Genomic DNA, 16,154 nt, shown 5'->3' on the forward strand with positions numbered 1-16,154 from the left:
GAAATTGAAGCATTAATTTTTTAACACTAGCTGGAGAAATCGTGCATAATACTTTGATAGAACTGAATTCTTTTTCAGGGTTAACCAATGTATCTACCCACCAACCTAGCGAACATCTTTCCAATTTTCATTTGCAAAAAACCCACCTCCCACCTCCCCCTCCAAAGGGTTCAGATTTTACTGATTTTTCCCACGTTTTCTTTAACTTGCTTTCGCGTCTGTTTGTTTGTCTTTCCATCAAATCTTGCGATCGAAATTTCGGACACTTCCCAGTTAGCTAGCGCGCTGAAATTTTCAGGGAAGCTTTGTTTCCGATGACAATACAATATTCAATTATTATTACAAAAAATGAAAAACGTGGGACGCCGTGATTTTCTTACAGTTTCTAATACTGTTGACTCTCTACAAGCTCCCAAATAAAACTCAATAGTATTATCTAATCAATAGTAATATAACTTTTACATCTTATATTAACAATGACCGATAAAAAACTTTTACTTCGGCGCCCCACGTTTTTCATTTTTTGTCATAATGCGCACGCAGTTTGCGATCGCTTATCGTAGAGTGATCGCTTGCATTATTGTGATGTATAGCATTTATTTTCTACTTTTTAGTTCTATCAGAAAACGTGGGTTTTTTTAAAAATTTTTAATGATAATTATTTTCACTAATTTATTTTAAAGGCTTTTTGTTACACAATCGTACAGCATGCGTTGTTACAATTAGTTCCTTTACATTAATTTACAAAGAGTTAAACGATTGATCTACTTACCAATCCGGTGAACATCTTTCCCATTTAAATCCTTCCCATTTAAATCATTCCCATTTACATCCTTCCCATTTACATCCTTCCCATTTACATCCTTCCGATTTACATCCTTCCCATTTACATCTTTCCCATTTACATCCTTCATATATACATCCTTCTGACATTTTCTATCTCTAAACTTGACATCTGAGATACCCATTTATTTAAAAACTTTAGCACCCATACACCCACCCACCACACACCAACGCTATAATCCCACACACCCTGAACACACAACCTAAATTCAACATACACGATCCAATGAAAACACTTGCCTGGTCTAGACGTGTGCTACAGAGTGTACTGACGTCATACAACCAGGGGGAAGTAATGTAAACGTTGATTTTAGACATCTAGTTGAGTGCCACGTCAATCAGTTCAATCACGTCAATCACGTCAATCACTTGTGTCACGTCAATCACGTGTGTCACGTCGATTACATTTGTCAGCTGTGCGATCACTCAAGTACCTTAGTACCTTATAAGTAACATCACTTATAAGTGAGTAAAACATGACTTATGAGTGAGTAAAACATGACTTATGAGTGAGTAAAACGTGACTTAAGTGAGTAAAACTTGACTTGAGTGAGTAAAACATGACTTATGAGTGAGTTAAACATGACTTGAGTGAGTAAAACATGACTTATGAGTTAGTAAAACATGACTTATGAGTGAGTAAAACATGATTTATGAGTGAGTAAAACATGACTTGAGTGAGTAAAACATGACTTATGAGTGAGTAAAACATTACTTATGAGTGAGTAAAACATGACTTATGAGTGAGTAAAACGTGACTTAAGTGAGTTAAACTTGACTTGAGTGAGTAAAACATGACTTATGAGTGAGTAAAACATGACTTGAGTGAGTAAAACATGACTTATGAGTTAGTAAAACATGACTTATGAGTGAGTAAAACATGATTTATGAGTGAGTAAAACATGACTTGAGTGAGTAAAACATGACTTATGAGTGAGTAAAACATGAGTTATGAGTGAGTAAAACATGACTTATGAGTGAGCAAAACATGACTTATGAGTGAGCAAAACATGACTTATGAGTGAGTAAAACATGACTTATGAGTGAGTAGATAAAGGAGCACGTGATTCACTCAATCAAAAAATGTGTCTACTGCCTCGTATCATCTCTGATTTTGTTTGACGATGTCCACATGTGTGTTTACTGTAAACTTTCTGCAGGTTTGTCTACTGCAAACTGTCTGCAGGTGTGTTTACTGTAAACTGTCTGCAGGTTTGTCTACTGCAAACTGTCTGCAGGTTTGTCTACTGCAAACTGTCTGCAGGTGTGTTTACTATAAACTGTCTGCAGATGTGTTGACTGTAAACTGTCTGCAGGTTTGTCTACTGCAAACTGTCTGCAGGTTTGTCTACTGCAAACTGTCTGCAGGTTTGTCTACTGCAAACTGTCTGCAGGTTTGTCTACTGTAAACTGTCCACAGGTGTGTTTACTGTAAACTGTCTGCAGGTGTGTTTACTATAAACTGTCTGCAGGTGTGTTTACTATAAACTGTCTGCAGGTTTGTCTACTGCAAACTGTCTGCAGATGTGTTGACTGTAAACTTTCTGCAGGTGTGTTGACTGTAAACAGTCTGCAGGTTTGTTTACTGTAAACTTTTTACAGATGTGTTTACTATAAACTGTCTGCAGATGTGTTTACTGCAAACTGTCTGCAGGTTTGTTTACTGTAAACTTTCTGCAGGTGTGTTTACTGTAAACTTTTTACGGATGTGTTTACTATAAACTGTCTGCAGGTGTGTTTACTGTAAACTGTCCACAGGTGTGTTGACTGTAAACTGTCTGCAGGTGTGTTTACTGTAAACTTTCTGCAGGTGTGTTGACTGTAAACAGTCTGCAGGTTTGTTTACTGTAAACTTTCTGCAGGTGTGTTTACTGTAAACTTTTTACAGATGTGTTTACTATAAACTGTCTGCAGGTGTTTAATGTAAACCGTCTATAGGTGTGTTGAAACTTTCTATAGTCGTGTTTAATGCAGCGGCGTTGCTAAGTCGGGTATCACCCGGTGCGGCACTTCGTGTTGTCAGCCCCCCCCCCCCCCGAAGAAACAAAGTGTAAATATATATATATATATATATATGTATATATATATATATATATATATATATATATATATATATATATATATATATATATATATACAATTTAAATATACGCCACATACGGGTATATGCTTGTGTATATGTGTATGAGCTTTAAACACCGCAGACTTAATAGTAACGATGTTTATCTATAGTGTGCTAGTAATACAGTCTCTATAGTTAGCAGGTTTACGTTATGGTGTCACCCACCACCCTCTTGTAATAGTTGTAATTAAAGTTGTAAGTTTAATTAATCATTTGGTGTCACCCCCTAAATGGTGTCACCCGGTGCGGTCCGCACCCCCCGCCCCGCCCTCGCTACGCCTCTGGTTTAATGTAAACTGTCTATTGGTTTGTTTACTGTTAAGTGTTTTTCGTTTCAATTTTTCCAGGTGATTCTAAGTGTAAAAATGAAAAACCATTTTATTTGGGTTAGGGTTAGCGTTAGGCATCCATTAAGAATAAACTTTACTGCCAGTAAGGTTATCGTTAGTCATCCATTAATAATAAACTTTACTGCCAGTAAAGCTGGGTCGTCTGTAGCAGTTGTAATGTGCCTTTAAAGCCGATAAAGAGATTTGACAGATTAAGCCCCGCCCCCTCTATATTTAAGTCGGAGTGACTGGAGTGTAGACCGTTCGTGTCGCCCCGAATTGTCCTGGGATATTTTCTTCACCTCACCTTCTTAACGTTTGTCTGGTAAGTGATCATCACACAACCTATAGATGTATGTGTGTGTGTGTGTGTTCTAATCATTGATTTCATTCGATTTCTATTTGCTGCGCCTTGACTATCGAACTAATGCGCCGTCAGACGATTGAACTCGTTAGCTCGACTTTCAAAATAGTCATAACTGTTAGAGGTACATTGATACTTATTTGCATAATGGTAAATGTTAAAGAAAAATTTTAGTGGCAAAATGCAATATTTAGTAGTAGACTGACACATACTAGTGGCACAATGGCAAATGTTTGTGACACATATTAGTGGCACAATGGCAAATGTTTGTGACACATATTAGTGGCACAATGGCAAATGTTTGTGACACATATTAGCGGCACAATGGCAAATGTTTGTGACACATATTAGTGGCACAATGGCAAATGTTTGTGACACATATTAGTGGCACAATGGCAAATGTTTGTGACACATATTAGTGGCACAATGGCAAATGTTTGTGACACAATTGATATGGAACAGATACGACAGCCTGACGCAGTTTCACTTCTATTTTTAGTATTGTGTACATACGGTATATTTTGTAATATATACATATATATATATATATATATATATATATATATATATATATATATATATATATATATATATGAATGTTGTGATGATTGTAATTGATGACTAGCCTTCTGACTATCGCATGAAGAATGTCGCTGCAACAATCAATACTTACACCTTAAATTGAAGCTATTTATAGCAACATGGGTTATCCATGGTCTTTGAGTGGTAGCCTGGCTTTACTGTGTGATCGTTATACAAGTGTTAGTGTGCTACTGGTGTGTTATTTATTGTGTGGTAACACATTGCTTGCTGTGAGGCGATCGATTGTGCCAGTGTGTTCGATGAGTTGAGGCTAGATTTAAAGATGGCGCCCAGCCTGACAAGAATTGCCATCAAGCTTTTGTGCGGCTAGTCACCGCTACAGGTAGGAATGTCTAGAATGTTCCGACTTTTATGACAGGGTCTATCAAGTGGGCGTTCTCAGGTTTTTAGCGTGTCACGTTCTCGACCGACAAATGTACACACGTAGAGGTATGTGTACACATGACGTGATGTACACACTATAGGTAAGTGTACACATGACGTGATGTACACACGTAGAGGTATGTGTACACATGACGTACACACGTAGAGGTATGTGTACACATGACGTGATGTACACACGTAGAGGTATGTGTACACATGACGTGATGTACACACGTAGAGGTATGTGTACACATTACGTGATGTACACATGACGTGATGTACACACGTAGAGGTATGTGTACACATGACGTACACACGTAGAGGTATGTGTACACATGACGTGAAGTACACACTATAGGTATGTGTACACATGACGTGATGTACACATGACGTGATGTACACACGTTGAGGTATGTGTACACATGACGTACACACGTAGAGGTATGTGTACACATGACGTGATGTACACACTATAGGTATGTGTACACATGACGTGATGTACACACGTTGAGGTATGTGTACACATGACGTGATGTACACACGTAGAGGCATGTGTACACATGACGTGATGTACACACGTAGAGGTATGTGTACACATGACGTGATGTACACATGACGTGATGTACACACGTAGAGGTATGTGTACACATGACGTACACACGTAGAGGTATGTGTACACATGACGTGATGTACACACTATAGGTATGTGTACACATGACGTGATGTACACATGACGTGATGTACACACGTTGAGGTATGTGTACACATGACGTACACACGTAGAGGTATGTGTACACATGACGTGATGTACACACTATAGGTATGTGTACACATGACGTGATGTACACACGTAGAGGTATGTGTACACATGACGTGATGTACACATGACGTGATGTACACACGTAGAGGTATGTGTACACATGACGTACACACGTAGAGGTATGTGTACACATGACGTGATGTACACACTATAGGTATGTGTACACATGACGTGATGTACACATGACGTGATGTACACACGTTGAGGTATGTGTACACATGACGTACACACGTAGAGGTATGTGTACACATGACGTGATGTACACACGTAGAGGTATGTGTACACATGACGTGATGTACACACGTAGAGGTATGTGTACACATGACGTGATGTACACACGTAGAGGTATGTGTACACATGACGTGATGTACACATGACGTGATGTACACACGTAGAGGTATGTGTACACATGACGTACACACGTAGAGGTATGTGTACACATGACGTGATGTACACACTATAGGTATGTGTACACATGACGTGATGTACACACGTTGAGGTATGTGTACACATGACGTGTACTAATGTGTGAACGCTAACGGATCTGTAATCACACGAAAGCTGTACACATCATGAGATGCACATCATGAGATGCACATCATGAGATGCACATCATGAGATGCACATCGTGAGATGCACATCGTGAGATGCACATCATGAGATGCACATCATGAGATGCACATCGTGAGATGCACATCATGAGATGCACATCGTGAGATGCACATCATGAGATACACATCGTGAGATGCACATCATGAGATGCACATCATGAGATGCACATCATGAGATGCACATCGTGAGATGCACATCATGAGATGCACATCATGAGATGCACATCGTGAGATGCACATCATGAGATACACATCGTGAGATGCACATCATGAGATGCACATCATGAGATGCACATCGTGAGTACACATCATGAGATGCACATCGTGAGTACACATCATGAGATGCACATCGTGAGTACACATCATGAGATGCACATCATGAGATGCACATCATGAGATGCACATCATGAGATGCACATCGTGAGTACACATCATGAGATGCACATCGTGAGTACACATCATGAGATGCACATCATGAGATGCACATCGTGAGTACACATCATGAGATGCACATCGTGAGTACACATCATGAGATGCACATCGTGAGTACACATCATGAGATGCACATCATGAGATGCACATCGTGAGTACACATCATGAGATGCACATCGTGAGTACACATCATGAGATGCACATCGTGAGTACACATCACGAGTACACATCATGAGATGCACATCATGAGATGCATATCGTGCACATAAATATTTGTACATGAGTGTAAACATGATCTGAACTACGCACATTGGAATCTATAAACGTTTTACAAGTAAGATTTATTGTATGAATGGTAGCTTCCCACACAACCACACGTTACGAGATGACGTCAAACCACGCGGTAAGATATGACGTCAAAGCACACGTTACGATATGACGTCAAACCACACGGTAAGATATGACGTCAAAGCACACGGTAAGATGTGACTTATAAACTAAGGTGAATGTATTTTTTCAGGTGATAGTGACAATCTACTGGCTCGGCAAGGTGACGGCCAAACAAGGTCCACTGCTTGATTTCAGTGCCTTCTCTGCCCTCATCCACCAGAAGCACACGAATCCTGAGAGCGTCCAGTCGTCCACCACAGCAGATAGCTCCAAGCTCCAACAATGGGACTGGCCCCATGGAACACTCAATGTGTCTGAGAGTTCTTTTGATTCCTACGAAAAAGGTTCTCTTTTCTCTACTATGTCTAGCCTGTTCAATTCAGTCTCTTAGCTTATTTTAACCTAAGATCATTGTAATCGTTTTGGTAGCATATGAATAAAGTTGTGAATGTTTTTGCTGGACAGAATCTTGTGAAAGCTTAGACGAACCCGACATGCCCATGGCACGATACAGCAGTGCTAGTGCACTTAACCGCCAGTCGCTTCAGGCCTTCAACTCCAGCTACAGTGAGGAGCGGTACAACAGCACCTACAAGAGCACACCTGACTTAAGTCAAGCCGACAAGAGCACACCTGACTTAAGTCATGCCGACAAGAGCACACCTGACTTAAGTCATGCCGGCAGCTCACACAGGAGGTACTCGTCCACTGATAGCTTGGATGACTCCCACACCTCAGGGGCTCACTCACGTCAGAGCTCTGACAGTCAAGAAGTCGGCTACCCCACTCGCAGGTGAGCAGGTTTTACAGGCAGAAAGTGGGCTGTACTTACCTGTGGTCCCACCTGAACTTACCCGTGGTCCCACCTGAACTTACCTGTGGTCTCACCTCTACTTACCATGTCCCACCTGTATTTACCTGTGGCTCTCCTGTATATACGGTGTCCCACCTGTACTTACCTTTGGTCCCATCTGTATTTACCTGTGGCCCACCTGTATTTACCTGTGGCCCTCCTGTATTTACCTGTGGCCCACCTGTATTTACCTGTGGTCCCACCTGTATTTACCTGTGGTCCCACCTGTATTTACCTGTGGTCCCACCTGTACTTACCTGTGGTCCACCTGTATTTACCTGTGGTCTCACCTGTACTTACCTGTGGTTCCACCTGTATTTACCAGTGGTCCCACCTGTACTTACCTGTGGTCCCACCTGTACTTACCTTTGGTCCCACCTGTATTTACATGTGGCCCACCTGTATTTACCTGTGGTCCCACCTGTACTTACCTGTGGCCCACCTGTATTTACCTGTGGTCCCACCTGTATTGACCTGTGGCCCACCTGTATTTACCTGTTGTCCCACCTGTACTTGCCTGTGGCCCACCTGTATTTACCTGTGGTCCCACCTGTATTTACCTGTGGCCCTCCTGTATTTACCGTGTCCCACCTGTGCTTACCGGTGGTCCCACCTGTATTTACCTGTGGCCCACCTGTATTTACCTGTGGCCCTCCTGTATTTACCTGTGGTCCCCCCTGTACTTACCTGTGATCCCACCTGTATTTACCTGTGGTCCCATCTGTATTTACCTGTGGCCCTCCTGTATTTACCTGTGGTCCCCCCTGTACTTACCTGTGATCCCACCTGTATTTACCTGTGGCCCTCCTGTATTTACCTGTGGTCCCACTTGTATTTACCTGTGGTCCCACCTGTATTTTTGTTTGGCCCACCTGTATTTACCTGTGGCCCACCTGTATTTACCTGTGGTCTCACCTGTATTTACCTGTGGTCCCACCTGTATTTACCTGTGGTCCCTCCTGTATTTACCTGTGGTCCCACGTGTACTTACATGTGGTCCCACCTGTACTTACCTGTGATCCCACCTGTACTTACCTATAGCCCTCCTGTATTTACCTGTGGTCCCCCCTGTATTTACCTGTGGCCCACCTGTATTTACCTGTGGCCCTCCTGTATTTACCTGTGGCCCACCTGTATTTACCTGTGGTCCGACCTGTATTTACCTGTGGTCCCACCTGTATTTACCTGTGGTCCCACCTGTACTTACCTGTGGCCCACTTGTATTTACCTGTGGTATCACCTGTACTTACCTGAGGTTCCACCTGTATTTACCAGTGGTCCCACCTGTACTTACCTGTGGTCCCACTTGTACTTACCTGTGGTCCCACCTGTACCTACCTGTGATCCCACCTGTATTTACCTGTGGCCCTCCTGTATTTACCTGTGGTCCCACTTGTATTTACCTGTAGTCCCACCTGTATTTTTCTTTGGCCCACCTGTATTTACCTGTGGCCCACCTGTATTTACCTGTGGTCTCACCTGTATTTACCTGTGGTCCCACCTGTATTTACCTGTGGTCCCTCCTGTATTTACCTGTGGTCCCACGTGTACTTACATGTGGTCCCACCTGTACTTACCTGTGATCCCACCTGTACTTACCTATAGCCCTCCTGTATTTACCTGTGGTCCCCCCTGTATTTACCTGTGGCCCACCTGTATTTACCTGTGGCCCTCCTGTATTTACCTGTGGCTCACCTGTATTTACCTGTGGTCCCACCTGTATTTACCTGTGGTCCCACCTGTATTTACCTGTGGTCCCACCTGTACTTACCTGTGGCCCACTTGTATTTACCTGTGGTCTCACCTGTACTTACCTGAGGTTCCACCTGTATTTACCAGTGGTCCCACCTGTACTTACCTGTGGTCCCACTTGTACTTACCTGTGGTCCCACCTGTACCTACCTGTGATCCCACCTGTACTTACCTATAGCCCTCCTGTATTTATCTGTGGTCCCATCTGTATTTACCTGTGGCCCTCCTGTATATACGGTGTCCCACCTGTACTTACCTTTGGTCCCACCTGTATTTACCTTGGCCCACCTGTATTTACCTGTGGTCCCACCTGTACTTACCTTTGGTCCCACCTGTACTTACCTGTGGCCCTCCTGTATTTACCTGTGGCCCTCCTGTATTTACCTGTGGTCCCACCTGTACTTACCTGTGGTCCCACCGGTATTTACCTGTGGTCCCACCTGTATTTACATGTGGTCCCACATGTATTTACCTGTGGTCCCACCTGTACTTACCTGTGGTCCCACCTGTATTTACCTGTGGTCCCACCTGTACTTACCTGTGGTCCCACCTGTACTTACCTGTGGTCCCACCTGTACTTACCTGTGGCCCTCCTGTATTTACCTGTGGTCCCACCTGTACTTACCTGTGGTCCCACCTGTACTTACCTGTGATCCCACCTGTATTTACCTGTGATCCCACCTGTATTTACCTGTGGCCCTCCTGTATTTACCTGTGGTCCCACCTGTATTTACCTGTGGTCCCACCTGTACTTACCCGTGGCCCACCTGTATTTACCTGTGGCCCACCTGTATTTACATGTGGTCTCACCTGTATTTACCTGTGGTCCCATTTGTACTTACCTGTGGTCCCACCTGTACTTACCTGTGATCCCACCTGTACTTACCTATAGCCCTCCTGTATTTATCTGTGGTCCCACCTGTATTTACCTGTGGCCCTCCTGTATATACAGTGTCCCACCTGTACTTACCTTTGGTCCTACCTGTATTTACCTGTGGCCCACCTGTATTTACCTGTGGCCCTCCTGTATTCACCTGTGGCCCACCTGTATTTACCTGTGGTCCCACCTGTATTTACCTGTGGTCCCACCTGTATTTACCTGTGGTCCCACCTGTACTTACCTGTGGCCCACCTGTATTTACCTGTGGTCCCACCTGTACTTACGTGTGGCCCACCTGTATTTACCCTTTGTCCCACCTATACTTGCCTGTGGCCCACCTGTATTTACCTGTGGTCCCACCTGTATTTACCTGTGGCCCTCCTGTATTTACCATGTCCCACCTGTACTTACCTGTGGTCCCACCTGTATTTACCTGTGGCCCACCTGTACTTACCTTCGGTACCACCTGTATTTACCTGTGGTCCCACCTGTATTTACCTGTGGTCACACTTGTATTTACCTGTGGTCCCACCTGTATTTACCTGTGGTCCCACCTGTATTTACCTGTGGTCCCACCTGTACTTACCTGTGGCCCACTTGTATTTACCTGTGGTCTCAACTGTACTTACCTGAGGTTCCATCTGTATTTACCAGTGGTCCCACCTGTACTTACCTGTGGTCCCACTTGTGCTTACCTGTGGTCCCACCTGTACCTACCTGTGATCCCACCTGTACTTACCTATAGCCCTCCTGTATTTATCTGTGGTCCCATCTGTATTTACCTGTGGCCCTCCTGTATATACGGTGTCCCACCTGTACTTACCTTTGGTCCCACCTGTATTTACCTTGGCCCACCTGTATTTACCTGTGGTCCCACCTGTACTTACCTTTGGTCCCACCTGTACTTACCTGTGGCCCTCCTGTATTTACCTGTGGCCCTCCTGTATTTACCTGTGGTCCCACCTGTACTTACCTGTGGTCCCACCTGTATTTACCTGTGGTCCCACCTGTACTTACCTGTGGTCCCACCTGTATTTACCTGTGGTCCCACCTGTACTTACCTGTGGTCCCACCTGTACTTACCTGTGGTCCCACCTGTACTTACCTGTGGCCCTCCTGTATTTACCTGTGGTCCCACCTGTATTTACCTGTGGTCCCACCTGTACTTACCTGTGATCCCACCTGTATTTACCTGTGATCCCACCTGTATTTACCTGTCGCCCTCCTGTATTTACCTGTGGTCCCACCTGTATTTACCTGTGGTCCCACCTGTACTTACCTGTGGCCCACCTGTATTTACATGTGGTCTCACCTGTATTTACCTGTGGTCCCATTTGTACTTACCTGTGGTCCCACCTGTACTTACCTGTGATCCCACCTGTACTTACCTATAGCCCTCCTGTATTTATCTGTGGTCCCACCTGTATTTACCTGTGGCCCTCCTGTATATACAGTGTCCCACCTGTACTTACCTTTGGTCCTACCTGTATTTACCTGTGGCCCACCTGTATTTACCTGTGGCCCTCCTGTATTTACCTGTGGCCCACCTGTATTTACCTGTGGTCCCACCTGTATTTACCTGTGGTCCCACCTGTATTTACCTGTGGTCCCACCTGTACTTACCTGTGGCCCACCTGTATTTACCTGTGGTCCCACCTGTACTTACGTGTGGCCCACCTGTATTTACCCTTTGTCCCACCTATACTTGCCTGTGGCCCACCTGTATTTACCTGTGGTCCCACCTGTATTTACCTGTGGCCCTCCTGTATTTACCATGTCCCACCTGTACTTACCTGTGGTCCCACCTGTATTTACCTGTGGCCCACCTGTACTTACCTTCGGTACCACCTGTATTTACCTGTGGTCCCACCTGTATTTACCTGTGGTCACACTTGTATTTACCTGTGGTCCCACCTGTACTTACCTTTGGTCCCTCCTGTATTTACCTGTGGCCCTCCTGTATTTACCTGTGGTCCCCCCTGTACTTACTTGTGATCCCACCTGTATTTACCTGTGGTCCCATCTCTATTTACCTGTGGCCCTCCTGTATTTACCTATGGCCCTCCTGTATTTACCTGTGGTCCCACCTGTATTTACCTGTGCCCTCTGGCTGCCTTTAGGAAGAGTTCCCAGACAAGCCGTAAGCCTTCAGCCAGTACAGACCCCTTACAGTTTGTCAAGCTGCGTGGTGCCAAAGACTTGGCCCACACTGCAGAAGTGCAGATGAGGATCGCAGCAGAGAGCAAGCAAGGTGCAGCGTTGACCCGGGCCAGCGACGAAGATGCTGATTGGCAATCTGTTTGTATTTTACTACTCTCTTATTTTATTGGCAATCTGTTTGTATTTTACTACTCTCTTATTTTATTGGCAATCTGTTTGTATTTTACTACTCTCTTATTTTATTGGCAATCTGTATTTTACTACTCTCTTATTTTATTGGCAATCTGTTTGTATTTTACTACTCTCTTATTTTATTGGCAATCTGTTTGTATTTTACTACTCTCTTATTTTATTGGCAATCTGTTTGTATTTTACTACTCTCTTATTTTATTGGCAATCTGTTTGTATTTTACTACTCTCTTATTTTATTGGCAATCTGTTTGTATTTTACTACTCTCTTATTTTATTGGCAATCTGTTTGTATTTTACTACTCTCTTATTTTATTGGCAATCTGTTTGTATTTTACTACTCTCTTATTTTATTGGCAAACTGTATTTTACTACTCTCTTATTTTATTGGCAGTTTGGAAGTCATTTCAATAGCTGTTATTTGTACAAATTATATGTGTACGTCAATTCAATGGTGGTAATACATCATATCAGCCATTGAAAATAAAATATGTTCAAGATATATATGTTACCCTTGTCTTAAGTCATATTGACCTAGAGAAATAGATATGTTACCATCCTTTAGATATTAAATCACTTTTGTCAAGTAGGATATTCCATAGATTCCTTTTGTCATTTGCAATGAATGTACCATTAATTATGCACAGAACTTGAGCACATGGAAAAACCGCAGAAAGAGCCAGTCAGAGAAAAGCTATCTCCTTCAACAAGAGCAGGAAGAAAGTTATGTTGCTCCTAAAACATACACACAGATGAAGGAGGACAGGTAGGTGGTTTTTCTTGGGTGGCTGGTGGTTTTTTGGTTAGTGGTTTAAATTGAGGGGTTTTTATGGGATGGCTGTTGGTTTTTATTAATACAATACAACCTAGCACTTGAGGACATGTGATAATTTAGCACTTGAGGACATGTGATAATTTAGCACTTGAGGACATGTGATAATTTAGCACTTGAGGACATGTGATAATTTAGCACTTGAGAACATGTGATAATTTAGCACTTGAGGACATTTGATAATTTAGCACTTGAGGACATGTGACAATTTAGCACTTGAGAACATGTGATAATTTAGCACTTGAGGACATGTGATAATTTAGCACTTGAGAACATGTGATAATTTAGCACTTGAGGACATGTGACAATTTAGCACTTGAGAACATGTGATAATTTAGCACTTGAGGACATGTGATAATTTAGCACTTGAGAACATGTGATAATTTAGCACTTGAGGACATGTGACAATTTAGCACTTGAGAACATGTGATAATTTAGCACTTGAGGACATGTGATAATTTAGCACTTGAGGACATGTGATAATTTAGCACTTGAGGACATGTGATAATTTAGCACTTGAGGACATGTGATAATTTAGCACTTGAGAACATGTGATAATTTAGCACTTGAGGACATTTGATAATTTAGCACTTGAGGACATGTGACAATTTAGCACTTGAGAACATGTGATAATTTAGCACTTGAGGACATGTGATAATTTAGCACTTGAGAACATGTGATAATTTAGCACTTGAGGACATGTGACAATTTAGCACTTGAGAACATGTGATAATTTAGCACTTGAGGACATGTGATAATTTAGCACTTGAGAACATGTGATAATTTAGCACTTGAGGACATGTGACAATTTAGCACTTGAGAACATGTGATAATTTAGCACTTGAGGACATGTGATAATTTAGCACTTGAGAACATGTGATAATTTAGCACTTGAGGATATGTGACAATTTAGCACTTGAGAACATGTGATAATTTAGCACTTGAGGACATGTGATATTTTAGCACTGGAGGACATGTGATAATTTAGCACTTGAGAACATGTGATAATTTAGCACTTGAGGACATGTGATAATTTAGCACTTGAGGACATGAGACATTTGATTGATTGCAGAGAGAAAAGAAAAAGTTTTTACCCCACTGATGAAGGAGAAGATGATGCCTTCACAAGCGAAGCTGTTCCCAGTCTAACTAGTGCTGTCACCAAGGTTAGCTTTGGTAAACTAGCTGACATGGGGAGGTAAACTAGCTCACAAGGGGAGGTAAACTAGATGCAGTGGCGGAACTAGAAAAAAGGGCCACCCCGCAAAAAAAATTATTTGGCCCCCATATATATATATATATATATATATATATATATATATATATATATATATATATATATATACATATATACATATATACATATATACATATATACATATATACATATATACATATATACATATATATATATATATATATATATATATATATATATATATATATATATATATATATATATAAATTGTACATATGCAAAATATGAACATAGGATACTCATTTCTGGCCTGATCAGGTTTTGAAAAATGTCTTTTGTTGTTTTTTCAATTAAAAACAAATTACAACAGCATCTCATGTGTGTGAGTGCATTAGTCTGTTTTGAAAATGTGTTTTATAATGTCGGCCAAAAGAATTTGAAATACCAAAGCTTTGTATATGTAATTGTTTCACGTGTTATGTTTATTTTTATGTCTTTTTATATTTATATTATTAATTTTAAATACATTCCCTTTTTACACTATGTCATTCTTTAGTATGTATTTTTAAAAAAATAATTAAGAGAAGTAATTCCTTTTTAATTGTTAATCTATTAAAATGAGATTATGAGCACCCCTATTTGACTATTTAAAAAAGGGAAATAAGTCATGGAAGTGGTTGAAACGTTTGCCTATCTTTCTCAATAATTTAAAAACAAAGGGAAAAAGAATAATTTTACAAGAGCGTGGGATGGTGTCTATAGAATAAAGATAATCCAACCGCAGCTACAGTATTCTTTTAACAAAACAACTATCAAGTCAAAAATGAAAGAAAATTACGTCCCTGACTAGATGACATAAAGAGGTAAACTAGCTCACAAGGGGAGGTAAACTAGATGACATAGGGAGGTAAACTAGATGACATGGGGAGGTAAACTAGATGACATGGGGAGGTAAACTAGATGACACGGGTAGGTAAACTAGATGACATGGGGAGGTAAACTAGATGACACGGGGAGGTAAACTAGATGACAAGGGGAGGTAAACTAGCTGACATGGGGAGGTAAACTAGCTGACATGTTTATAAATATATATTGATAGATACAGAGGGAGAGAGTTCACCTTAATATTCTAGAATCATAAAATGATAGCTGTTCCAGTTAGGTTTAAATAGAGCTTTTGTAAACAGTGGGGTTATGTTGCTTTCTAGTTCAAATTTTAATTTGATGTCATTAAACATTTTGAAAGCAACATGACTTAACTGTTGACTTTTCTTTATTGTTGATAAAAACTAACCCTTACCCTAATAATTGTAACTATATGAGAACTTATAGTTTCCATACCTTGGAAAGGGGTGGGGTGGTGGCTTCATATCCGTGTAACTGCCCTGCCTCTACCACTAATTGATTGATTGG

General features: G+C 41.6%; 1 protein-coding gene across 5 annotated transcripts in view; it reads left to right on the forward strand.

The window, feature by feature from the left end:
- LOC131951624 (serine-rich adhesin for platelets) overlaps window positions 1–16,154 on the forward strand; it is a 69,588-nt gene that overhangs the window by 35,498 nt on the left and 17,936 nt on the right. For 2 of the 5 annotated variants that reach the window (XR_009388428.1, XM_059313956.1), the window contains exons 6-10: window positions 7,008–7,221; window positions 7,343–7,670; window positions 12,483–12,660; window positions 13,359–13,477; window positions 14,616–14,709. Coding sequence is in view for 4 of the 5 variants with exons in the window: in XM_059313956.1 (XP_059169939.1) it covers window positions 7,008–7,221; window positions 7,343–7,670; window positions 12,483–12,660; window positions 13,359–13,477; window positions 14,616–14,709 (933 nt within the window). In the remaining variant the exon portion in view is untranslated. Of the gene's footprint in view, window positions 1–3,530; window positions 3,620–4,466; window positions 4,584–7,007; window positions 7,222–7,342; window positions 7,671–12,482; window positions 12,661–13,358; window positions 13,478–14,615; window positions 14,710–16,154 lie in introns of those variants that run through there. The other 3 variants (XM_059313957.1, XM_059313958.1, XM_059313959.1) reach the window with 3 other exon arrangements.

This window comes from Physella acuta, unplaced genomic scaffold (assembly GCF_028476545.2).
Source record: "Physella acuta isolate Inbredline_101_S28 unplaced genomic scaffold, ASM2847654v3 ptg000818l, whole genome shotgun sequence".
In the NCBI taxonomy this organism is placed as follows: domain Eukaryota; kingdom Metazoa; phylum Mollusca; class Gastropoda; family Physidae; genus Physella; species Physella acuta.